The following is a 27,357-nucleotide window of genomic DNA, read 5'->3' as shown; positions in this document are numbered from 1 at the left end:
TTATTTTAAGAGTACTTTTATTCATGCAGCTATTATGACTGTCAGGCCTGACTAATTTGTGACCACGTTCATTTTATCTCTAAAGTTATTGTTGGACTACATATAGGTCTGCAGGTACTTGCGTGTGATAAGAAGACCCTAGTTTAGTTTAGACATATTACTGTACTTTAGTAACTGTAAGAATTTCAGTCACATCAGAACCATGAGGCTACACAAGATTTCAGTGCGTTTTTAAAATTGTTTCTAACATGATAGCAGATCAATTTTAAGTGTGATCAATCTTGTGATCTTGCTAAACTTTCAGTTGGTTGAGAAATGGTCCTGCTAATTCTTGCCGTACTTGTATTATGATATGAAGTGGAATGAAAGGACAGTATCACGTTGTATAAATTTAACAATTCAAGGAATTAAGTAGTATAGGAAAACTAAAAATTGCAGAAATGACAGAGCCTCATGGGAGTTCTGAGTGTCACTCATATTAAGACAAAGTTTAGCGGTTCAGTTTGTTAAATGTCATGTAGTTTAAATATTTGAGTTGTCACCAAGTTGGCATCATGCTCACATGCTCAAAGCTATCTGTCATGTCATCATAATTAACCACATGACTGACTTAACCTCAATCGAGTAACAGAGCTCGAATTAAGTCACTGGTAAAATATGGGAGTCTTTTTCATCTGATCCATCTTCCTTGTGATGGCTGTGCAGCTGATGTTGCAGTTTGTATAATTTTAAATTTCCCATTTCCACTCAGGGCAATAAGGCAAGATGCCAAAGGCCTTCAGCTTTTGTTCCACAGTCACCAACTTCTCCCTGGTGCTGGCTCTATCGCTGCCACTTGTGTCAAAGTCAGTTCTACTACCTGAGTGGCATGTCCAATCCTGCAGAGACCCAGCTGCTGTTCCATGGTTCAGAAGGATGTCTCACCACAGTGACCACCACAGTGACCACCACAGTGACCACCACAGTGACCACCATCACCTCTGTAGACTCCTGGAGACTGCATTCCAATAAGTGTTGTCTGCAAATATTCATAGTTGAGGTAGTCTGTGAAAAAGTCAGCACATCATGTTGCTGGCCCTACTTAGTATGGCACAAAGTGGATTTATATATTGTCCAATTAACTGGAGATGGAGTTACAAGCTATACTCTAAATATACAATGGAATTTGTTTCGATGTTGTTGACTTTTCCTATATTATATATCAATTCTTTACAGTTGTGCAATAAATAGAACACATCAGATGGCAAAAGTATTTTCTACGTGGACACTTGGTCTTAATTTGTCGAGGTCAAATGGAGGTTACCTTCTGTATCTAATGAATCAACATGTGAGGCTGCATTTAGAACGTGAGATGGCACATCTGAGTGTTCAAAATGTGGGAGAAAGTTTTACATTTGGTGAGCATTGAGGAAGTTTGAGGGAGCTGACGTTTTCTTTTTTTTGGGAGGGGAAGGGAGAGGAATGGGACTAGATTTCCACCTTTGTAATGGAATTCAGGAGTCTCCGGATTTCCTGAAGTCACAACCCTGCCTCCCAACTGCTGCTGCCATTATAATTTTGTGCAGATGGGGCCAGCCCGTGGTTGTGTAGGCCCATGCTGGAGTTGGAAGGAAGCCAGTGCCAAGGCAACCAAGTTAAATTGTCCAGCTTTGTTAGCTGAGACATTGATCCACTAACCCTTACTGCCTCTCCCTCTCATTCCCATACCTCATTACCCCTTCAGTGCCCAGAACTACTTCACCCCCTCACCTCCCCATTCTACCCACAACACACCCAGTATTTACTATGGGGACTCGTGCCCAATAATAACATATGAAAGTCTTTGAAAAGATCATAAGCATTAATTGAAGTGTACATGAAACAGTTTTCTTCTTAAAAACTGATAAATATTTCAAATGAGAAAAAGTCACATTTCCCTTTCCAGTTGAGTTAATGGCCCCCAAGCCCAGCCAAGTGTTTATAATGAAATCCCACGTTATGGTTATGCCAACACCCCTGCTCAGTAGGAACCATTAATAGATTTGAAAATCAACCAAGCATTCATTTTGAAATTCCACAGAATCATTTTATGTCAAACCAAAATTCACTCAAGCTGTTTGGTGTAGCTAGAAATACAACTATATGCCAAAATGTTTAAACAGTTAAACAGATGGTTGAGTTGAACTTCAAGGATGAAATCAATGTGATGGAGACTCTTCACGCCATCAGATCTAGAGCTCACTATTGTAGAATGTAACCTAGCACTTTATCCAGTGGTTAAGGTGCCCTAACACATTAGAAGTACATTCCCCTTTCACAGTGCTGTCCATTACCTTGACAGCTTGCCAGCTGTTTGAAGTAACAACCTGGTTGTTTAATGATCACTTAGCGAAGTCAAAACAAAGTTCCATCCACTTCATTGCAAGCGTGCATTTAACCTAGGTTTCAGCATTTCATTATGACATGTGAAGTAAGCAATAATTTTGTACAGCCTTCAAATTCCATCCTCCAAGCCGTGTTGCCCCTGCATGGTCCAAAATGCTCTGATAAGGTGCATTTTCTGTCATCCAAAATTGGCCCGACTCCATCAAAATAGCCCAATAACTGAAATGACCACTTCCAAAATGATACTATAAATAGAATCATTATTGTTCAATATCCTGACTCATTCCTTCACCTTCATCACTAGAAGTTACTGGAAACAGGGATGGGAAATGGGAATTCTAGTCCTGCCAATGCATTTAACACCTACATTGGGATAAGAATGTAGTCTGTAATCCTTGATTATGAAATCATGTTGAGATACAGTGTACACATAAAAATTGTTGAGAGCGTGAGATCTGAGTAGAAGCTCAGGAAGTATGAGGTTAATATGAATTTAGTTAGTAGTTACATTAGTTCACATTAACAAGATATACAATATTATGCTACCAAGCTCACTGAATGTGGCCCTGGTCTAGCACCATTGATTGTGCTTATTGTTTAGTACTGAATGTCATTGCTAAATAACTCTAAATGACCACCATTGGCTGCAATAGCTCTCCTCCTCTTATCAAACTCTGTTCTCACCTTATGACTGTATTCAGGAAACTACGCAACTAAATTATTATACTGCTGTGAGATTCGCATGGAAAAGGCATAGTGGCAAACTCTCTCATGGTTGAAGGAAATCTTCGACCTCCTAGTTAAGCTTATGTCGGCTGCCTGTTGGGGAAAAAAAGCTCTCAACTGGTCCACATGTGATCTCTCGGTCCAGTCTTCTCAAGCCATTGTCCAATGACTTTGGGCAGGCCAAAAACAGATTTGAAATTGAGGTTACAAAAAAATACAGGAATTCAAGTGAGGATAACTTTTTTTTGAACTGCTTTAGTTCATTACAATAGAGCCTAAGCCACAGGACAAAAGAGAGAATTGCTTTGATTGATATAGCAACCATCCTCACCCCTCAGTGGTTAGCAGTCAATGGTATTTGTATTTGATGTGTTGTCATCGTTCAAATGAAAGTGTTTAGGGTGAGCAACTTTCACAATGGAATGTTTTTCCAACAGCAGTGAACTGAATGATGAGGTTGATTTATGGATGAGAAGAGCAGGAGAAGGATTTAAGAGGCAGGATGTTTTAATTTCCAAAGCAAGTTGCCACTGTATCTTCTCACTTGAATGACAAAAGATTGGAATAGAACCTTCTAAACAACACCCAGCGTTTCATGTTCATTGATGGAACCCTGTGAAGCTGCTCTCCTCAAGAGTTGTACAAATATACTCTTGAAATTGTGGGCGGCACGGTGGCACAGTGGTTAGCACTGCTGCCTCACAGCGCTTGAGACCCGGGTTCAATTCCCGCCTCAGGCGACTGACTGTGTGGAGTTTGCACATTCTCCCCGTGTCTGTGTGGGTTTCCTCCGGGTGCTCCGGTTTCCTCCCACAGTCCAAAGATGTGCAGGGTCAGGTGAATTGGCCATACTAAATTGCCCGTAGTGTTAGGTAAGGGGGTATGGGGTGGGTTTCACTTCGGCGGGTCGGTGTGGACTTGTTGGGCCGAAGGGCCTGTTTCCACACTGTAATCTAATCTAAAAAAATCTAATCAAAAAAATTAACGCAGGCCTTAAAACAAGATTTTATTTTTGCTCAATGAAGAACACATAAATAAATGACCTTGATTGAGATAACGCCTATTCATATCTGTCCTGGTGTACAACTCTATGAATAGTTCTGGTTTATTCTGGCCAAACTAGGGCTGTTTGACAGTAAGTGTGTTCTATTTGTTACCAATCGTATGCATCACATGATAAGGCATGAACGATGTCCTTTGGCTATAGAAGTCTGATCTGACATGTATAGCTCATGACCAATTTTCTGTAACTGAGCGACCACAGAGGCATTTCTCTCTACAATGTGCTTTTGTAAATGGCAGAGGGAAAAGTCTAAATTTGGTTTAGCTCAAATCAGGTCTTTTTGGTAGTGCATATGGCAAACTAAATCAAGTAACTTCTCAGTATACTAAAGGAATTTTAAAATCTAAACTGAAAAGGACAATGGATTTCAAATCTCTTCTACTATGGTTGGATTGCACTGGGAGGCTGAACATTAGCAGGTTGGCAATCTTCAGAAAGCAGTTGTAAAGCTTTGAATATTAAGTGAGGTGAAGGAAGGGTTGTTACTAATGTGCAAATACTCTCCTCCAGTCAGGTTCCATCCTCACCTGCCCCAACAGCTATGGTTTTTCCAGGAGCACCCAAATCCAGGACAACCTGTTTGGTTTTGGATGAGGGCTTTGATAGCTGGTATTCCTTCCCTGCCCTGATATGTAATATTAAACCATGTCAGCCCTGCACAATGGTAAGACTAGTGTTCCTGAATGTTATGAAGTCAGTGAAGACATCTTGGACTGTTCTTTACATCTAACTTTTCTTAGAAGTGGGAGGTGTACACTGTTATCAAATAGCAATTTGTATATAATGTTCACCTTTAACTGCTATACAGAACAACGCTTCCTGAGTATTTTTGAGGAGGTGATGTGCAGATTTTTGTAAAGCAAGGGAGTGAAAGGTTATCAGGAGTAGGTGGAAATGAGGTTTCAATCAGATTAGCAATGATTTTAATGCACGGCAGAGTGGACTCAAGGGGCTGAACGGCCTACTATTCCTCATTCACATGGGATTGAGTCAGCAGCAAGCAGCTCATCACAGGTGCCAGCACCTCAAAAATTACTGCAGCATTTCTTGGCTAAATATTTAAACTTTCTCAACACTTTTTTAAAAACATTCAACATGTGTGCTGTGATGAAAACTTTTAGATTAGATTACATTACAGTGTGGAAACAGGCCCTTCGGCCCAACAAGTCCACACCGCCCCGCCGAAGCGCAACCCACCCATACCCCTACCTTTACCAGTTACCTAACACTACGGGCAATTTAGCATGGCCAATTCACCTGACCCTGCACATCTTTAGACTGTGGGAGGAAACCGGAGCACCCGGAGGAAACCCACGCAGACTCGGGGAGAACGTGCAAACTCCACACAGTCAGTCGCCTGAGGTGGGAATTGAACCTGGGTCTCTGGCACTGTGAGGCAGCAGTGCTAACCACTGTGCCACCGTGCCGCTGTACTGTGACACCGTGTCGCTGTTTGATGCTCTTATTGAAACAAAAGCTGTGCATTGATTGAAGCCATTCTGTAACATTACATTATTTCAACTGTGTTAACGCAGCACTTTCTTCCTCTTTTCTATCCCCCAGCTCCTTTTTATCACGCTGACTCCTTGCTGGGGTTTATTGCTTTGGCCCCAGTCTCCTGCAAATACTTGGCTGGAAAGGGATTGCTATTCTTCCTGTGTGTACTTTGACCCTGATTGTTTGGTGCGTGGAGACTATCATTAAGGATACACTGGCCAATCCTATCAGACTCTAGAGAATGTGATATTCGATCCAGATGCTGTCCCCGTGGTGAGACTGCCTGCACAGCCTTTGAGCCGGAGTTATTAGGTTGAGCATGATCATCCCCAGCCAGTGGATTCCTCGCCTGTACTGGGGATGTTGGGCTATGTTGTGCTGTTTCCAACACCAACTCACCCCCCACCCTTCAAGGGACATTGTTCTCTAGCCAACCTCACTGGACTAGAGAAAAAGCAAAACATTTTCAAAATCCAGTATGTCGACCTGAATATAGTGGGCAAGATGGAGGGATATGGGCCAAATGCAGGCAAGCAGGACTAGTTCAGTTTGGGAATGTGGTTGGCATGGACTAATTGGACCGAAGGGTTTGTTTTCATGCTGGATGATTCTGATTTTATGACTCTAAGGAATTAAGGGCTACGGGGAGAATGCGGGTAAGTGGAGTTGAAATGCCCATCAGCCATGATTGAATGGCGGAGTGGACTCGATGGGCCGAATGGCCTTACTTCCGCTCCTATGTCTTATGGTCTTAAGTGTGAATATTTTTCCATTGGTTTTCAATTGTTGAAAGAATTGAGTGAGAGGACATCAGTGCTGGTAAACAGGTTCAGTTTATTCCGGTGGAAGAACTATTGAGTGGGAGGTTAGACTGACCGGTCTGTCACTGCTGGTTGGAATCTTCACTGCCGTCCAGTGTCGCTAGAAAGCTGGCGGAGGTGGTGAGTGGCATCTACTAGAGTGTTGTTTTGCTCGACATGATGAGGCGTTGTTGTGTTGGCCTCTCCCTCACACCGACCCTCCTGATCCCCTACCCCAACAGTCAGTCGGGAGCCCACCAGCAGGTGTAGCTCAGCAGGGCATTAATTGGTTCTGAGCGAGGCTTGAGCCCCAACCTGAGGAGCAATTGCTGCCTGAGAATAGTGCCAGCCAAATGGTCTGGTGACAGCCCTATGTCCTCCCAGCATTACCAGGTTCAAACGGTGACCACTATAGCTGGAACTCAAAGGAAAGGAAGCTGTGGAGAGGGGCTTCCGGTCTGCACTAGCACCAGCAGGCCCTGGGAGGGGAGGAGGGGAAGTAGGCAGGTGGAAGAGGTTGGGGAACCACATTTGAATGGTCGGGGCATGGAGAATAGGCCATCTCTAACCAGTGCAGGCAACTCCTAAAGGAGCCCTTGCCCCCTGACACCATTAGACCATTAAACCTGCCTGGTTGGTGCAGGCCTCCCCCACCATGAGTGAAACAGTGATGGTGTTGGGAAGGGACACAGCAGCTGTGCCACATCCTGCATTCTCTTAGTCCTACCTGCTTCACCAACCCCACCCAAAACCAAGGGATTGTAAAATCCCGTATCACTGTCAGAAAACAGTGAGAAAGACAGCTTGTTCCTATTTAGCCCCAAATAATGATGGTGTTTTCAGTTTTGGATTATTTGAATTCCAGGCAGCCCGAAGCTCTGGCCCGAAGGTCGGAGTGAATCCTTTCCAAATCCTCCGTTGGTGTTCCTGGGGAATGAGGAAAATGAGCTGTTGAGAGAAAACAAGTAAAGTTGTGCCCTCCATCACCCAGTGGGGTTAGATCACTGAACCTGACTCCACTTTCATTAGAAAAACACAGAAGGAGCAGCCTTTAGCATTGATTGTGTAAGTGCACCATTTGCAGTAGGTATTAGGTGTGGATGTTAATGGTTGGCCTACAGTTCCTATTGAGCTAGCTGCCTCAATCATTGCTCTAAACCTCACACAAATCAACAGAAGGTGGCTACAAAGTACAATGACTCCTGTTTTTGTTGCACAGAGTTTAAAATCACACAACACCAGGTTGTAGTCCCATAGGTTTATTTGTGAGTAAAGCTTTCAGAGCGCTGCTCCTTTGTTGAACAGAGCAATGCAAATCACTACATTGAGACATCCATTTGCAGCTCAGTATTTGATGGATAATTGAGCCGCAATGCTGGCTGTTATTAGTTCTTGCCACCATTCTTGTATCATTGTTGTGTTCTTCTTTATTGATGTAGTGAATAATGTGGACAAGCACCAGGAGTTGCATTCCAATGCAGTTCAGCCTTTCAGTCTGTGCCAGACTTACTTGTCTCGTATTTTCAAGTTCCAGTCAATTCAAATTGAACATACGATTAGTGAGAGGATTAACTCGGCTGAGTGCTGCCAGCACTTGGTATTTTTCCGACATGAGTGCTGTGTTTTAATTGGCCCACTAGCAAAGTAAACATTGATTGGTGCTTCGTTTGCATAGCTGATTTGCTAAAATGCGTTTTTCCCCACCTCTCAAGTTAATTGTTTCTTGTAAAACAGGCAGGTCGATTGAAAATCAATTGGTTCGGGAAGTCTCCTTGGGCCATGTCACTGTTTTGTTTCCATTTTCTGAAGTAATTAACCTGATTTTGCAGAGCTTATGTTTTTGTTTCCTGGCCTCTCGAATTCCTGTTGTATTTTACATTACATTACATTACATTACAGTGTGGAAACAGGCCCTTCAGCCCAACAAGTCCACACCGCCCCGCCAAAGCGCAACCAACCCATTCCCCTACATTTACCCCTTACCTAACACTACGGGCAATTTAGCATGGCCAATTCACCTTACCTGCACATCTTTAGACTGTGGGAGGAAACCGGAGCACCCGGAGGAAACCCACGCAGACACGGGGAGAACGTGCAAACTCCACACAGTCAGTCGCCTGAGGCGGGAATTGAACCCGGGTCTCCGGTGCTGTGAGGCAGCAGTGCTAACCACTGTGCCACCGTGCCGCCCATTTTAGCCGTACTTAAAAAGCTGCACCTGTACAGCCAGTTCCTGGAGACATTTAAAGTGTCTCCCATTTCGAAAATAGCTCAGGGTTCAGGAGTACATTTGTCCGTCCATGAGGCTTTCCTAGAAAATGCATTCTGGTTACAATTAATTTGTGAGCTTCTGGATGTGAAACAGTTAAATACAAGCATCTGGCTGCAGACCCAATAGACAATCAGTTGCTTTACCTATTCATGTCTTTATTGGCTTCAGTTCACGAACAGCTACATTGATTTAATCTCACCATTGACAGTATACATGTGTCTTTTATACATTAGTATCTTTGAACATTGTTGTCAGTGGTGTATAAGGAGCTAAGCTTGTTCTGCATGGTGTGGAACTTTGAGTGTGCACTTATCCAGGCAGGTGGAGAATATTCCATCACACTCCTGACTTATGTACAAGCAGACAGGCTTTGGGAAGTCAGAAGGTGAGTTACAACAATTTCCAGCCTCTGACCTGCTCTTGTAGCCACCATATTTATGGCTAATCCCACTTGGAGAATTCCAGCAGTAGGGAAGCAGGCCATTTGACCCATCGAGTCCACATGGACACTCTGAGCATCACACGCAGATTAATGCCCTTCCTCTATCCCTATGACTCTGCAATTTCCATGACCAATCCACCAAACCTGCATATCTTTGGACTGAGAGAGAAAACTGGGACATTCAGAGGAAACCCACCCAGACACTGCGAGAACATGCAAACTCCATACTGTAATGCAGTTAAATGTTGAGAAGATGTATTTTGATTCTCTCTCTTGTCAGAGTCAGAGGGAAATGGGTCTGGGTGGGTTACTCTTCGGAAGGTCAGTGTGGACTTGTTGGGCCGAAGGGCCGGTTTCCACACTGTAGGGAATCTAATCTAATCAGTTTGTCCTTGCCTGGGACCTGTGTGGTGTGAGTGTTACTTGTCTGACCGAAACCTGAACGCGATCCAGGTGTAACGAATCGACACGGACAGCTTTAACTTCTGCGGAGTCCCGAATGATGCTGGGCATTGTGCAATCATCAGCAAGCATCCTATACTTGCCTTCTCAGCCAGCCATGTCAACATCCTATGAATGCTGACGGTATTTCCCTCAAAGATGGTCTATTAGCAACTCTTTGTGATAAGATCTGTGCAATCACAGAACCCCTTTTACCCAAATGAAATGTTGTCACTAAATACAGCTCGCTTTGAACAGTGAATACAAAAAGGTTTTATTAGCTGGATGATCAAAACGACAATTTAACACTGTTATGGTTGCTGTGCTCAAACAATTTTTATTTTTGAAGGTGCCAAATAAAGTAGTACATGCAAGCACAAGTTAAGTAATCCTTAGAATATTTCCTGAGGCACTCTTTTCAATCCTGGTGAAGCAGTTGAATCTTTTCATTGACCACATCCAAGTCACCATCCTCCTGGCCAAGGTGACTAGGGCACTATATAGTGTCTGCACTGTGGACTATCATAGCTGGGATAAGTGGTCCAGGTCTGTTTTAAAGAAGACCCCGGGGGCTTTTTATCCCTTTTCATCCACTGCCAACCCTGTTACAGAATATGGCCAATACTGTACTCTGTAAATGCTTCACTCACACAGCACACTTCTATTCAAACCCAGAGAGACATAATCAGCAGAGTCTTAGTGGTTGCCAAGTTCTCAATGGTTATGTGCTCAACTTGGATATCAGCAGTGAAGGACCATGACAGATATCCTCTGCTATTTGAACACCACAGTAAAGTGAATAGAATGCTTGGTCAGAAATCTTAATGAGAACTATAGTAGTTAAAGACCTGAAAGCTCAACTGTGCAGCAAGTTCTGATCAAGAATGTTCCGGCTTCAGTCCCAACTATCTGCATTTGTTTCGTGGTCATCGTTAGATTCCTAATTCCAGGTGTTCTTTGATTTCAAATTCCGCTATCCATAGTGGTGGGATTCCAAGCCAAGTCCCCAGAACTTTAGCTGTGTTTCTAGATTAATAGTCTAGTAATAATACTCCGAGGCCACCATCTCTGTAATTAAAAATTGTTGTGCTTACTTGACATTAGAAAATCTTGTGTTTTGTACAGATGAGCGCAAGATAAAAAGCTTTGGCAGCATGAATTTCTTTTTAGGAGTAACACAAGACTTGAACACGTACAGCATTGTTCCACATCTCTTGAATTACAGCGCAGTGGCTGTGATAAAGAGAGGATAGTTTCTGCTGCTTTGGTAATTATTCAGCCATCATGGGTGGTAGAGCAGAAAATTCAGGGAATAGCTCAGTCTCCCCTCGAAAGACCTCATGAAGAACAGCTTTGCAAGTAATAATGGCTGCATGGATATGCCAAAGGGAAACTGGTGTTCAAAGAGCTCAAGAGTAAATAAATGGTTTTAGGGAATGAGGAACGTTGGTGAGGGAAGAGGAAACGAAAAAGCCGCAGTGGTCAAACTCCGAAGGGAGAATAGTTAATGGTATGACATCAACAAATGCATGTAGCTTCAGTGTAATGTCATTGGTTAAAACATCAGGCTGGCTTAACATCGCCACTATTAATAATTGCAAAGGAATTTTGAGAATTGTCAGCATGGCAGCTACAGCTTTTAACGGTGACATTATTGTGTTGTTGGCTCGAATGGCTAGCCAATTCACCACTAATTTATTGAACCTTCTGTTACTGGATGTACTAGTGAGACATTCCATCTTGCGAGGAAAGAAAGATATTCTGGCAGCACCCAGTGTAGCCGACTGCAGCTACTTTATTAACAGCTCATTAGCCATCTGTCAAAGTGCCGAGTGGACACATGCTGCGAGTAAGGCATTGTGAAAGGAATTCAAGCCACATATCAAGACCAGATTTTTGTGAGATTTCTGAGTGGAATCATTTTTCTTTGCCTTTGATTTTTTTTTCTGGTATTCTTGCCAAACTCAGGAAATGTCACATTTTTATTGTTTAATTGGATGGATCATAGACCCAGTTTCAATTTGGATGCATTCACAGCACTGATCATAAATGCTAAATCTCTGTCTTTTCCCTACAGTTCACAGTTCTGTTCATTTAATTTTGACATCATGTCTGTAAGCAATCTGAAGTCAAGCAATGTCTGACAGCTCAGTGCATACCTCCTTTCTTGATTTAAGAAGAGTGATGATTTCAGGCATCAGATCTAAAAATCTTTCTCTGGTCTTATCTTGACTTAACCTCACAGCATCAACAAGGAGGATCACCGTAATTTGGAGATGCCATTTTTGGACTGGGGTGAACAAAGTTAACAATCACACAACACCAGGTTGTAGTCCAACAGATTTATTTGGAAGCACTAGCTTTCGGAGCACTGCTCCTTCATCAGGTGATTGTGGAACATGACCATACAACACAGAATTTATACCAAAAGGGTTAAAGTGTCATGGAGTTGTAATGATACATTAAACAACTTTAGTTAAAAATCACACAACACCAGGTTACAATTTTTAAACAAATTTAGATTGAATCTTTCATCTTTTAGAATGGAATATGGTGGTTTGGGATCTTTAATATGTAAATCCCAGAATTACATTCTCGAGGTGGTGTCAGCTTGTCTGATAATAGGTGTCATCTCAGCTCAGTTCACCATAGTTAAAAGTCACGCAACACCAGGTTATAGTCCAGCAGGTTTATTTGGAAGCACTAGCTTTCGGAGCGCTGCTCCTTCATCAGGTGATTGTGGAGAATGTAGTTCACCATCGGCAGCATCGAGCTCGTTGAGTAAGCAGTGCTGAAGGTCTCTTGCTCACAATGACTCTAAATCTTCCATTTCATGGGAAAAGCCTATAATGTTACTTGCTGCTGTTTGCTGGTGCAGTATGTTATCGTAATTGACAAAAGAGAGAAAATCTGGGTCATTTCTGCAAAATGCAACATGGTCTACATTTGCACCAAGCATCCTCAGTTGTCATTGAAACCAGTTTCTTGAAATGTTTTTCTCAAGCATGTAACTTTTTGAATTGGTTGGAGACATCCTCACCCTTTTATATGGCAAAGGGATGAGAAGATTCTCCTTTGGTTGTCGTTACCTTGGAAACCATGCACTCGAAAAACCACCAGCTGGGTTCTGGCTGTCATATCTATGCAGTGCTCGTCCATCTAGACTAAACTGAATCACCATACGACAAGCTGGCAAAGCCTGCTCAGGGCGTGCATTTCCCTCTAGCTGCGTAGCTTCTGGAAGTGAAAGTCATGCCAGGGCACGATGATGGATGTGCAGACACTGAGGGAACACTGGTGAACTATATGATTAACTGTCAGAGATGTGCACAACGAGGGAACCCGCAGGGCAAGGGGAATGTGGACAGGCTGCGAAATCAGCACTCTGAGACTCCATGATCAACCAGTCAATTGCGATCTACATACTTGTCAATCTCATTGGAAATGCAAAAGCTGGCAAGCAAAATTCAGAAGTCTGAGGAAAAAGATAAGCAGTTTTATTGCTGAGACAATCAGTGTAACAATAATAAAATCAACAGAGCCTGTGTAATAAAGGGTGATGGGACCTAACCAAGTGTTTAGCTTTTCCAGTACAATATACAATGAATACTCATGTACAAGTCCAACTTCTAAGACTGAATTTTAATTAAAAGTGGAGGCATTGTCTTTTTCACTGGTAATATTCTCGAGAGTTGAAATTCACCTTCTCCTATCGCCTCACTGCCGCACAGTTGCCAGATTTGGAACTATCCCACTGACCCTCCAAATATAATGCACAAAGAGCTTTAACATGCACTGATACAAGGGGCTGGACAGTGAGGTATGATTTGAGTAAATGTGGAATCCTGTGAGTTTGAGTTTAATGGCAAGCCAATGCTATGGACATGAATGTTTGGTCTAAAAGGCAAGGGTCAATGTATCCATATGATTTTCTTGGGTATATGTTGGATTCTTCAGCTGCTTTCAGGGTAGTTACTCTTGTGACAATGAGAATTTCTCTCATTTATCAATGCGCTGGCTCCCAGTAGCTCCAAACGTGTTCAAACAATGAAAGGCCTAATGCTCCATCTCACCTGTGAGGTGTGTATGCTTCAGGCATTTAGTGTAACCCTTCATCTGGTCAGAGCTGTCAGTGATTTATACCACAAGGAATGAGCAGAAGACAGTTTAGGTGACTCATAAAAACGTTCAGTAAAGTTTTAGTTTGTGGCACTCAAAGGAGCAAAATCAAATGAGATCAGACAACAGGAGATGATGGTCTGAGATGTGGTGGCTATGCATGATGGTGTGATGACAAATGGAGAATTTTGAGCTAGAGTCCCTTTATAGAAAGCAGATTTTAGAAGATTAGTCACAGCGTAGCATGGATGCAGCTGTTTTCAAAGATCAGCTACAGCATGATTAATCATGTGAAGTAATTCAGGACTGAGGTCTCATCAGTTGATGATCTATTCAAGAAATGTTTGGGAAATGCTCGTCCTGACAGTATCTTCTACTTCAGCACTAGCAAGTGTAAACTTGCCCACACTGCCATTCCTCTTAGTTTAGAATAAACACCCCTGGGGGTTACCATTGACCAGAACCTGAACTACAGAAGCAATATAGATACTGTGGATACAAGAGCTGTTTTGAAACTCTGAATTGTAAGGTAAGTAACTCACCTCTTGACTCTCCAATGCCTGTCTAGCACTGACAAGGTACAAGTCAGGAGAGTGATGGAACATGCACCAGTTGCCTGAATAAGTTCAGCCCCAAGAAGCTTGACACCATCCAGACAAAGCCATCCAGTTGATTGGCACCAATGTTCACTCCCTCCATCACAGACACACAGTGATAGCAGTGTGTACCTTCTAGAAGATCCACTGCAACAACTCACCAACTCCAGCCCCATCCAAGCCCTGGACTACCGAGATGGACAAGTGCAACACAGCACCTACTGCAAGCTCCCATCTAAGCCACAAACCATCCCGACTCAGAATCACCATTCCTTCGCTGTGACTGGGCCAAAGGCTTGGAGCTGTCTCTACAACAGCCCTGTGGGTGTACCTTCACTTCAAGGGTGGCAACAGTACAAGAAGACAACTCAGGTGTCACCTTCTGGAGGGTAATTTGGGATGGGCATTAGCTGAAGATGCCCATCTCCCACGGAAGGAAAAAAAGTTAGCAAGAATACCAGCCGAAAAGTCCATTTGCACAATCCTACATTTGTAAGGAAATTCGGTACATCTTACATGTCAGATCAAAGGGAGCTCACTCCCATTTTTAAATGGCTGTGTAAACATTCTGTGAGGTGTTCTGAATGATATCGCACTGTGTTACTGGAAGCCCAGATTTCAGTTTGATGGAATGAAAATAAAGCAGGCAGGGCTGCAAACGCACAACAGGCTAGTTCATGTCTGACAAAGGCAGGGGAAGAGGGAAACCTTTATCAAGACTTTGATGAGGTCTCTCATCAGAAAATAAACTACAGGTAGTTCTTCTATAACACAGTGGTTGCGTTCTTGTGCAACCCTGTGTTGTAGGAAAATCACGCTTTAGAAACAGCACTTAGTGTTGGCAATGTAATCGTGTTACAGCCAACACACGTTTTAAAAGTTCAGACTTTAGAGACAGTGTCCCCAAATCGTCAATCATGTTACAGTGAATTTGCACTAACAAAACGTGCATTGTAGCAGACTGACCTGGATCTCTTCTTTTAAATTCTGAATTATCATGTAATTCCTCAATTGTGTTTATTTAACATTTGTTATTGGGACAGAGGATGCACCATTTCTTCATGCATTTCTGAGTGAAATGGCTTCACTGTAGCTTTCATATTCTCTGCAAATGAGCCAGGAAAGGTCCCAGGAGCACAGCAGATGCTGGAACCTGCACTGAAAACAAAAGGTGCTGGATATCACAGCGGGTCAGGCAGCCTCCATGGAGAGAGAGAGCAAGCTAATGTTTCATCTAGACTTGAAACGTTAGCTTTCTCTCTTTCCATGGATGCTGCCTGACCAACATGGAGGAATCTACCCAGTTGATAAAACAACAACATTTTGATCTTACTGTGCCTTGCAATTTTGTGGAAAACCTTTGATTACACAAATACCAAGCACAAGAAAGTGTCTGTGCTGTTTCTGGCCAGTATTTTGCAAGAGAGGCATTAAAGTGTTATACCTATTTGGTGAAAATTGCAATATCTTAAGTTTTGTGACAGTTAATTGATCCAGTAACTAACAACAGAACTGAGATATGAAAGCAGCTATATGCACTTTAATATACTTGCAGACATAGATATGTATTTTAATTGACCCCTGTATAATTACTAAAAGGTGGTGCTTGGAACTGGGTGACTGTAATTCCAAATAAATTGTTTTCATGAAGCTAAACAAATTATTTTAAATTGTGCTCAGAAGGTACAAATTTAGAATATTGAAGTTTTTGTGTTCTGACATGAATGAATATAATTAACTATTATTCTTCGTTATCACCAACTTTGTATTCTGTATCTGAAGAAAATCTTTCTGCCTCATTCATGACTTCTTCACTCCAATGTTCTCAGATCATTGTCAGTTCGAGAACAAAACTCTTCATTTTCTACAGTCTGTGTGCTTTTCTCCCCCCCAACCTTTCCACAAAATACTCAATGCTGCAATATTTGTGTATTGGGGAATCGAATGCTTTCCTCCACTCAACATCAGGTAGTCCTATGTCAGTTTATGACACAGACAGACAAAGACTTAGGCTGCCTATATATTGCATTAATGGTAGGCCCCTGTTCCGGCTTCAGAAAACCACCCCTTCTTGTACCTCTGCTGTCTTTTGGTGCAACCTTTTGACCTCAATTACCACTGACGCACAACTGAAATATATTGCCAGTTGATTGGAAATTAAATGTAGTCTGCAAATTCAATAAGACTGAGTAAGTGCGATTTGTGTAAAATCCTCTACAATAGCAGACACAGGAGACTTCCAATCTTTCTACCCGGAATTTACAACAATGTCCAAGAGGTGAAAGAATGGTATCTTTGTGGTTTGGATCATCTTGCGATTCACATGCAACTTTTTGAGCAGTGTTTCAGTAACACAGGAACCATTTCATTACATGCCGTTGGAAAAATATAGGTCAAACATTTGACCTCTCCCCACAGGGAATACCCATATCAAATCACCTGTAAAAAGGGGAAAATAAAATTCATTATGCTGATTTCATGCCCTTTGGAAGATTGTCTCTGGGCTTCTGAGGCAGTGGATCTGTACCTGTGCCTGAATTAGACACAGAAACAACAATAATAGGAGGGTGAAATACACCCGTGTGCGTGGGAGTGCTTAAAATTATGGCATTGGATTTGCATTAGGAATCTGCCCAAGATGAGAGATTCTGGGCCTGCTGATTCGATTTATTATTGTCACATGTACCGAGATACAGTGATAAGTATTGTTTTGCATGCTAACCAGACATATCATACCTTACATAAATACATCAGGATAATAGAACAGAATGCTGAATGGTGTTCCAGCTACAGGGAAGGTGCAGAGAGAGATCAACTCTAATAGATGAGAGATCCATTCATAGGTCTGATAAGAGCAGGGAAGAAACTGTTCTGAAATTTATTGGTACGTGTTTTCAACTTTTACATCTTCTGCCCAATAGCAGAGAATATAACTGGGCTGGGGAGGGCTCTTTGACGTTGGCTGTTTTCCGGAGACAGCAGCAAGTGTAGATGGAATCAATGGAAGCAAGGCTGGTTTTTGTAATGGACTGAGCTATGTTCATAACCGTCTGTAATTGCCAGCAATAATAACTAGGAGAAGAGCTGTAGGGTGATCACTTGTGGATTTTGAAGTGCAACAGACCTTCAAAGACTACAGCTGGATGAAATCTTCCTCCCATTCCATTTTACTTGAGCTGGGATAGACACAGGTGTGCTCCTGTACAAGAACAACAGGGGAGATGGAGGGCACGGGGGGTAGGGGGCAAACAAGGAGGAGTCAATCTAGTTGTCTGGAATAGTGTCAGAGCATTAGTGGCTCAGTTCAGAAATGTTGCCTTTGGTGTCTTCTGTCCATTTACAATGACATTCAAGGAGTTGACAAAGTGATGGTAAAATCAATTAAACTGTCTGGAAGAGAAAAAAAGGATTGCAGATTGATTTAACATGTTCAGTCAAAATTTTCAGAATGGTTTTCCAGTTTTATCATAATAATGTGCAATTTGGAGAAAATCGTTCTGTACAGATGTCATCAGAAAGATATTCTGAGATTCAGCAAGTTATTTTCTAACCAAAGAATTTTTTAAAAAATTTCCCGTTATGCATTCATAGTCTAACATAGAAAATTGTCTTTCAATTTTAGGAATTTACTTGTTGGACTTGATCTACATTGACTCAGCCTATCCAGCATCTGACAGTATCATTGAAAATGAACAGAGGTCAAATCAGATGAACAACATTTTGAGGATCATTTCAGATTTACAAGTTTCTTTCAATTGTGGTCTGTATTCAATTTTCAGTTTGTTTTTGATTAAATGAAACTGAATCCTGAGAGAAAATGAGATTATATACGCTGTGCTTTAAAAGGTTTAAAATGCTGGCATTGTTTACTCTGTTAATTGAAGCTCTTCATTTGGCAACATAGGACATTTGTTCAATTTATTACCCAATTGTACATCAGTATTTAATTGTTCAACTGCATATTTACTCATTTTCTCTCTGGATGTATGTTGTGTGTTAATAATTAATTCAGAATTTTCTTTCCACAGTAGTAATCTCCTGTCTTAATGCAATAGAATTGACTTGATAATTTGCGTACATGAAAGCAAAATACTACAGTTGGTAGAAATGGACAAAAAATGCTAGAAAAGCCCACTTGGTCAAGCAGCATCTATGGAGAGAGAAACAGAGTTGTTATATCAGGTCAATAACTGTGTAACTGAACTGGAAAAAGTTAGATTCCTAAGAACAGAGATTAATGTGAAGGGTTGGGGAATGCAGGGTAAGAAGAAGTGGTCACAAAACAGGAGAGATAAAGTGACAAAAAGTAAATAAAGACAAAGGAGGTGACATTAAGATCAACAGTGGGGCGGGGGGGAAGGATAAGTTTAGAGGAATTTGTGTTATTACCAAAATGTCTAGAGGGGGTGTAAATGGCAACAGCAGCTGCAGTATAGGTTTCCCCCCGCTACGTGAAAGGAAAATATTCCTTTGAAACCGTTCGTAAGCTGAAATGGCATAAAGTGATGAAGCAATTACCATTAAAAATTTTGAGCGTGCCCAGACCCAAAAAAACCCTACCAAATAAGACCTAAAACCTGAACTAACACCAACATGTAGTAATGGAGGTTGGGGTGATGGGAAGTACAGGAGACTGGGGTGTAGGAGAGTGAGGAAGAAGGTTGTGTAAACTGTGTCCCCGGCTTGACAATGTGGGGGACATATTCTGACCGGGTTTCACTGATTTCCCAAAATGGGAAGTGCTTCATTTTCTCAAGAGCACGAATTCAGGACCTAATGCTGCCTGAGTAAATTCCAGGCCAGCTAGTGACCCCGGATTCGATCCAGTTGATGTGAAAATGGTGTTCGCCTCCTGGGGCAGGCTGCGGGCCGTGTTCCGACATTGTTTCAGTGATTTCCCAATGTGGGAAGTGCTCCATTTTCTCAAGGGACTGATTCCGGGACCTCCCACCGCCTGGTTGACTTTCAAGCTGGATTTGGTCCGGTCAGTGTACAAATGTTGTCCTCAGCTAGGCTGGGGTGTTGGCTGTGTTCTGACCGAGTTTCACCGAATTCCCACAGTGGGAAGTGCTCCGTTTTCCAATGGTCACTCTAAGTGGCCATGTTACAACCATTTTGCACTGAATATTGAGTCCAACAATAGTGAACCCTGTGAGTACATTATTACACCCTTATTACTTGTTCAAGGGAGCAAAAGCCTTATGGGGTGAAGTGAGTAACCACCAAAGTTTAGGATAAGTGCCCGACTGCTTTCAAAACTGTCATATCAGTAACCAGGCAGACTTAGAAAGGTGCCTTTACGCTCAGCATCACAGCCTTACGAGATCACATAGGCTTTTCTGATACCTTAGGACACATCTTGTTCACTGATGCGCAAAATTGAGATAAAGCACAGATGCTCACAGACACAGTTCAAAGCCATGGCGGCGTTATGTTGAGGTGCCGAGTGTAGTTCCTGGGGAGGGCGCTTGGTGGCGCCACTCCTACTCCACGCGCTTTTTTTAAAAGTGAAAATCCTCTTTTGGTTAGTGAAAATAGATACGAAAGTAAGTCTTTCATAAAAATTGGCGTAAAGCGAACGTTCAAAAAGCAGGGGATACCTATACCAGAATCTACTGTCCCAAAAAATGGGAGCTGTGATTATGATCTGAAATTCAGCATTGGGTCTAACATGCTGAAAAATAAAAACAATGACTGCAGATGCTGGAAACCAGATTCTGGATTAGTGGTGCTGGAAGAGCACAGCAGTTCAGGCAGCATCCAAGGAGCAGTAAAATCGACGTTTTGGGCAAAAGCCCTTCATCAGGAATAAAGGCAGTGAGCCTGAAGCTTGGAGAGATAAGCTAGAGGAGGGTGGGGGTAGGGAGAAAGTAGCATAGAGTACAATAGGTGAGTAGGGGAGGGGATGAAGGTGATAGGTCAGGGAGGAGAGGGTGGAGTGGATAGGTGGAAAAGGAGATAGGCAGGTAGGACAAGTCCGGACAAGTCATGGGGACAGTGCTGAGCTGGAAGTTTGGAACTAGGGTGAGGTGGGGGAAGGGAAATGAGGAAACTGTTGAAGTCCACATTGATGCCCTGGGGTTGAAGTGTTCTGAGGCGGAAGATGAGGCAAAAAGCGTCAAGGCCATGTGAATGATTAACATCTGAACAAAAGAAATTGGTGCAAGATTAGGTCATGTGACTCCTCAAACCTGCTGAACCTCTATGTCAACTCCCTTTTCCTGCTCTGCACTTAATTAAAACCTCTTATACCTCTAAATTCTTCCAGTTGTGATAAAATGGCATTGATCTGAAATATTACTTCCAAACTTATGGACAGCCAAGTGAGTTTTTGCCTATAACAGTAACAGTAGTGTATTTTGCTATTTTTGTGTATAAAGAGGTAGTAAATTGAATTGACTCAGTCTGAGGACTTTATTCTAGTCAACACTGAACTAAACAGTACCAGTCTGAAGAATTCAGTGTTTACACTGGGCTATTCTCTTGGGGTATGCTGTTTCAAATCCAATGCAAGAGACATAGAAGCAGGCTAGACAAAAGGGGCCACAAAAATCAATGGGTTACTAGCCCCACAGCAAAGCTGAAAGCAAGGAATGGTCAAAGTTGGGGTTTTGTTTCTGGGAAGGAGATAGCTGTAAAACGATGTAACTTAGTAAAAGGTAAATCTGCAAATGATTTAAATTAAACTGTAGGAGCAGAACCAGGACACAAAGTCGAGCTCAAGAAAGGCAAGTTCAAGGCAATGGCAGTTTCTCAAAGCTGCAAAATGCTTGGGTTACTCAACATCTGTGAAGAGTGAAGCAGGTTAACATGTTGGGTCAGTGACCTTGCAACAAACTGGTGCACCTTCTGAATTCTGAAGTCTGAACTCTGGGCCTCACAGCACCAGGAACCTGGGTTCGATTCCTGCCTCGGTCAACTGTCTGTGTGAAGTTTGCACATTCTCCCCGTGACTGCGTGGGTTTCCTCCGGGTGCTCTGGTTTCCTCCCACAATCCAAAGACACGCACATCAGGTGAATTGGCCATGCTAAATTGCCCATAGTGTTAGGTGCATTAGTCAGGGGTAAATACAGGGTAGGCGAATGGATCTGGGTGGGTTATTCTTCGGAGGGGCATGTGGACATGCGAGGCTGAAGGGCCTGTTTCCATACTGTAGGAAAACTAATTATAGGTTGCACATAAAAATAAATCAGATTGCTGTTCTGGTGATGTAATGTTTCACTTGAGTTCCTGTTGGTCCATCTTTCCGAAAGATGAGAGCTCTTGACAGAACACTTAGAGTAGCCAGTACAAGTAACAAGGGTGTAATAATGTACTTGCAGGGTTCACTATTATTGGACTCACTATTCGGTGCAAAATGGTTGTAACAAGACCAGTTAGAGTGACCACTGGCACTGATCCCAACAAAATATCAAATACAAGAACTGCAAAATTCACATTAGTGTGCTTTTAAACTTTTAAGCATAATATTTCAACTCGGTTTCCTTCAAATTATCTTAACAACAAAATATGCATGGAGATGCTGTAAACATTCATTTTTACAGCCAATTCTTTACTTTTGTGATAAGTATATGGCTGGAATTTCTCCTCTTACTTTCTCATACAACAAGTTTTGCATTGCATCATAACAGTGTTGTCCCACAAGGGTATTGAGTCACATGACAATCCCACCTCACAGACGCAGCAGTTCTCCTAACTGAGGTGATCACTTCCTCTGACCAGCCACTCAAGTCCTTGGAAGCCTCTTCCAATTCTCATCCTGCAACCGTAGTGCAAGCTTTCCAAGTGAATCATGACTTGAGAAGCTTGGCTGATTTCTCTCTCATTGGGAATATTAAGGCCTTTCCTTGTTATCCTCGGCTGAGGCCAGCAAACTCGACACAAGGTTGGGCAGCACCCTCTGGCCTCTTCATTAGTGTGGCTGCCAGATGCATCAGCTAAACTCCAATCGGCAATTGGGAAAACCAGAAACCAAATTCCAAACTGGGTCATGAGTAGGAATTCAGAGTTCACTTTTAACATAAACCTGACACAAGCTGCTGAAGGCTTTGCACAGCAACAGTCTGGGCCCTACAGGCACAAATGTCCCACTGCATTTTTCTTCTTTAAAGTTGTGGTGTGATGTCAGTCCTCATTGTTCAAAAGGAATGTTGCTAACACTTGGGAACAAAATGGTTAATGAAGGTGAAATAACTCCGCAGAGGCTGGTATCTCAATCAGCAAGTCATCCTTTATTTACATGTGTATTATACTTGACACTAGTCTGGTTTCCTCAAAGCCAGCTCTTAGAGTGAACAGAACCCCTGACACTTCAATTTTTTGCTGTCAGCCAGGGCTCCCTAATTGGGACTGTTAATATGGTCCAATCAGGCACCTCCTGTTGTATGAAATCCATCTGGCTGACCTTGTTACAATCACTACAGAAGAACGTGAGACTGTGCAGGTTATTGGTGAGATTGCATCAACTATGCAGTTTAGTTTACTTAAGGATATATATATATCACCTGAATGAGAAGCAGTTCAGAGACATTTCACTCAGCTGCTTTCTGGGATGAGAATAGTTTTCCTATGAGGAAAGGTTGAACAGATTGCATTAATGCTTGTTGGAGTTTACAGGAAGGAAGACTGATCTTATTGGGGCCAGGCAGCGCCCTTGTGGTAATTTCACTGAATTACTGATGCAAAGACTCAGATGGATGGAATGAGCTGCCCAAGGAACTGGTGGAGGCTGGTACAATTGCAGCATTTAAAAGGCATCTGGATGGGTGTATGAATAGAAAGGGTTTACAGGGATATGGGCCAAGGTGCTGGTTAATGCAACTAGATTAATTTAGGAAATCTGGTCGGCATGGACAGGTTAGACTGAAGGGTCTGTTTCTGTGCTGAACATCTCTATGACTCTATTACTCTAATAATATGCTGAGGACACTGGTTCAAATCCCACCATAGCAATTGGTGGAATTTAAATTCAAGTAATAAATCAACAGAATATAAAAGTAGTCTCTGTAGTAGTGACCATGAGAACTACTACCAACTGCTGTAAAAGCCCATCGAGTTCACTAACTCCACCTTAGGGTGGCACAGTGGCTCAGTGGCTAGCACTGCTGCCTCACAGCACCAGGGACTCGGGTTCAACTCCAACCTGAGGCAGACTGGAGTTTGCATGTTCTCCCTGTGTTTGTGTGCATTTCCTCCGGGTGCTCCAGTGTCCTCCCACAGTTCAAAGATGTGCAGGTTGGGTGGATTAGCAATGCTAAATTGCTCATAGTGTTCAGGGATATGTAGGCTAGCTGTGTTAACCATGGTAAATGCAGGGTTACAGGGATGGGTCTGGGTGGAATGCTCTTCAGAGAGTTGGTGTGGACTCAATGGGCCGAATGGTCTGCTTCCACACTGTAGGGATTCTATGATTCTTAACTCCCTTCTGAAATGACCTAGCAAGACAGGGCAGTTACAGATGGGTAACATATGTTGGTCCTACCAGTGGTGTCCACATGCCTGACAGAATGAAGACACAGTAAGATTGAGGGGAGTTTAGAGCATGGACACTCTGGGAATGTTTCCTTTCATCGGGCAATCCAGCGAAGGAGCAAAATGTTTAAAAATAAGAGGTGGCAAGTTGAAGCTTTGAATTGGATAAGTACAGAAACTTAATCTGTGTTTCCCATCAACCTAGATCTAGAAATCAGATAGTTTGGGGGCGGGGCGGGTGTATCCTTTTAAAAACTTTAACCTTTGTCATGACTCTGGGAATAGCAGAGTTAGGTTTCCAGTGTGCTACCCCAGTGGGGTATGGCAAGGCCTCCATCAGCATGTCATGCTTCAAATTCCCCCTGTTGAGATGGAGTCTGAAATGTTTCTACCCCCAGGGCCACTATGCTATGAAAGGGTGGTGATGTCACCAACATTGTTCTTATAGGTATACTGTATCCCAACTATGAGGCATAGCACAGAGTGTTAAACAGCAGGAAAACTGTTTTAACGTGAAAATTGAACAGAAGTTCCTTGTTCAGTTAGACCTAGCTTAAAAAAACTGACATAATGTGCTTTTTCGGAGGCTGAGTTTCCTTCCATCTGAGCTTAAGTAAGTGGTCAGTAACAGCTGCATTACTCTGCTCCTCTGTCATCAGCTCTGTGGGTTTCCGCTTCCAAACTACAGGATTGCAGTGGTGTGAGTTTTCCCAAGTTGTTCATTATCCATTAGGATCACTGTGAGCTGATGGATGGTAGATTGTAATGATGTATTTTTGTGATTGAAGAAGGATCTCAACTGTCCTGAGTGACATGCTGGAGGAGGAACAGCTGGGTGCTGTTTTGATTGTTACTTGGGCAGTGACATTAACTGCTCAAATGTGAAGTTTTTCTGCAGCTGACTAACAGCTGTTAATTTGAGCTGAAACCATGTAAGGTATCTTCTAATGGAACATATTGGAGGCATAGATCTACATCTATGTCTATCTATATAACAGAACCAACTATATAACAACTTATATTTAAATTAAATATCTATGTAGTAATATCCTTATAACAATAACTTATATTTATACAGCACCTTTAATGAAAAGCATTCCAAAATGCTTCACATGAGTGTGATAACATAAAGTCTGATATTGAGCCACAAGGGTACAGAAATCTAGGACGTAGAATCAGGAATAAGCCATATCAGCCTGCTCCACCATTTATTTTTATAATGGCTGATCTGATTGTGGTCTCAAATCCACTTTCCCATCTGCACCCCAAAACCTTTGATTTAATTATCTATCCCAATCTACATAATTCAGCCTTGCATGAATTCAAGCACCCAGCCTGCACTACCTTATGGGAAGAAAATTCCACATTCTAATGAGCCCGACAGAGCGAAAAAAGAATTCATCTTATTGGAGAGACCCTTATTCTTAAACTATGTTCCCTAGGTTTACTCTTCACCACAAGAGAAAACCTCTTCCTGGTATCCACCCTATCCATTCCTCAATATCATTGTTCATTCTTTTAAACTTCTGTGAGTATAGCCCTCACCTGTTCAATCTTTCTTCATAAGAATGGGTGGCACGGTGGCTCAGCTGTTAGCACTGCTGCCTCACAGTGGCAGGGACCCGGGTTCGATTCCAGCCTCGGATGACTAATTGTGTGGAGTTTGCACATTCTCCCCATGTCTGGGTAGGTTTCCCCCACAGTCCAAAGATGTGCAAGTTAGGTGAATTGGCCATGCTAGAGTAAAATAAATTCCACAATCCTTCCAAACCTAAGTCCTCCCAGCAATATCCTATAGAAAAGGCTTTCATCACTAACATGTATGTCCCTTTATTTCCAGGAATCATTCTCATAATTTTTGTGTTGTGTACACTCATGGTCTAACGAAGGTCAGTGCAGGTTTGGCATAATGACCTTACTTTTCAATTCTGACCCTCCAGAAATGGTACCTGCTGGTTGGTTGTGCTTTTGATTGGCCTTGTTAATCTATGGCACAATTTAATAATTATTCTATTTGCATTCTGAGATTACCATATATACTTGAGTAATGGTCAAATTTTTTTGACTGCTTTTTAAGGTTAGATTTATGGGATCGACTATTACATGGATACCACTTTTGAGGGGCTGAAACTCATGCCCATCAAACTTCATACCATATCATTAGCAGAAGCCCAACTGATCTCTAAACAAGAAAAAAACACAATGAATTATGGTAATTCTGAAGACCCGGAATAGATTAGGACAACCAGTACACTGACTCATAAATGTTGGTCTGTTATCTGTGAAGAACGAGGGTCGACTTTCACACAAGACATATGGAAAGTTCCAGATTTTTGTGGCCAAAAATAGGGGTCGACTTGTACAGGAGATCGACTATTTCTCGAGTATACACAGTACTGCCTTCCTCAAACCTACACAGACACATGCCTTCCAGGTCATAAGTGCCATCTCACATTTATTGGTTTTCCCAATGATTTGCCCATTCTGCACCTTTATTCATTCCTGAAGAAGGGCCTGTGCCCGAAACGTCGAATCTCCTGTTCCCTGGATGCTGCCTGACCTGCTGTGCTGTTCCAGCAATAAAGTTTCAACCTTTATTCATGTCTATCTATTCTTGTTGTTTTCCTCCATATTGAATACAGATTTTCCTCCCCCCCCCCCCCCCCCCGATCCTCCATTTTAGACTTAGTGTCATCCACAAATTTGAAGTGTTGTGCTTTTGATTTCAAAGCCTGAATTGTTAATATAAATTCTGAGCAGCTGTGGTCTCACTGGATTTTCAGCATGTTTTTGTCTCCTTCTTTTCAAAGGTTGTGTAGTTTCCCCTTTTTTGTCATTGTTGGACATGTCCCTGAATCACCATGCACCCTGTATCCAGCCAAGAATCTCGATACTGACTGGGTTAGTGAGGGTTTGTTCGAAATAGCTCAGCTGTGCTGTGTAGATTCCTTCTTAACCCAGTTATACCACCACACGGTTCTCCTTGACTGACCTCCCTCTAATATCAGTGCAGTTTACAGCCAGTAAAGCACAGCCATGAATAGAAATTTTAAGCAATTGCTTATGGAAGAGCCTTCCGGTGTTGCTGCTGTTGGCTCATAACCAGCTTTAGTGAATGGATTGAATTCAGAATATCAACGTTCCCATCAAATTATAGAATCAATTTTTACTCATACTGCAATAGAAACAATTATTAAATCGATAGGGGGAAAAGATAATTCTAGTTGCAGTGGGGCTTATAGATCAAATTAGCAGTTGGATCTTATTTTAGCAATTGATTCCTGTCCTTATCAAAGTGGATTGTAACTCTCTTACATTTTTACAATTTACTCCAAGTTCCCTCATACTCAGGATAACAATCTCTTCTGTACTTTCAACTGTCAATCCCCGTAGGGTTGATCATAATCACCTTGTATCTGATAGTCACTCTGTGATTGAATTGAGACCCAAGTTACACTAATTGTGGATTGGCATATGCATTCCCTGATTCTCCTAACCTGAGGATAGCAGAGAAATGCGCATTATGTCAGACAGTTATTGGTTTCCTTTAGATGCATTACGTTGC

General features: G+C 42.3%; 1 protein-coding gene across 6 annotated transcripts in view; it reads left to right on the top strand.

Moving 5' to 3' along the window:
* Positions 1-27,357, top strand: part of ralgps1 (Ral GEF with PH domain and SH3 binding motif 1) — a 762,687-nt gene that overhangs the window by 498,066 nt on the left and 237,264 nt on the right. For all 6 annotated transcript variants that reach the window (XM_087998399.1, XM_087998397.1, XM_043720239.2 and 3 more), the window contains one exon: positions 17,943-18,080. In XM_087998399.1, the coding sequence (XP_087854525.1) occupies positions 17,943-18,080 (138 nt within the window). The remainder of the gene's footprint in view (positions 1-17,942; positions 18,081-27,357) is intronic.

This window comes from Chiloscyllium plagiosum, unplaced genomic scaffold (genome assembly GCF_037043375.1).
Source record: "Chiloscyllium plagiosum isolate Xiang-an unplaced genomic scaffold, Cpla_swu_hap1 HiC_scaffold_21, whole genome shotgun sequence".
NCBI lineage: Eukaryota > Metazoa > Chordata > Chondrichthyes > Orectolobiformes > Hemiscylliidae > Chiloscyllium > Chiloscyllium plagiosum.
This window is presented reverse-complemented; position numbering and strand designations above follow the sequence as displayed.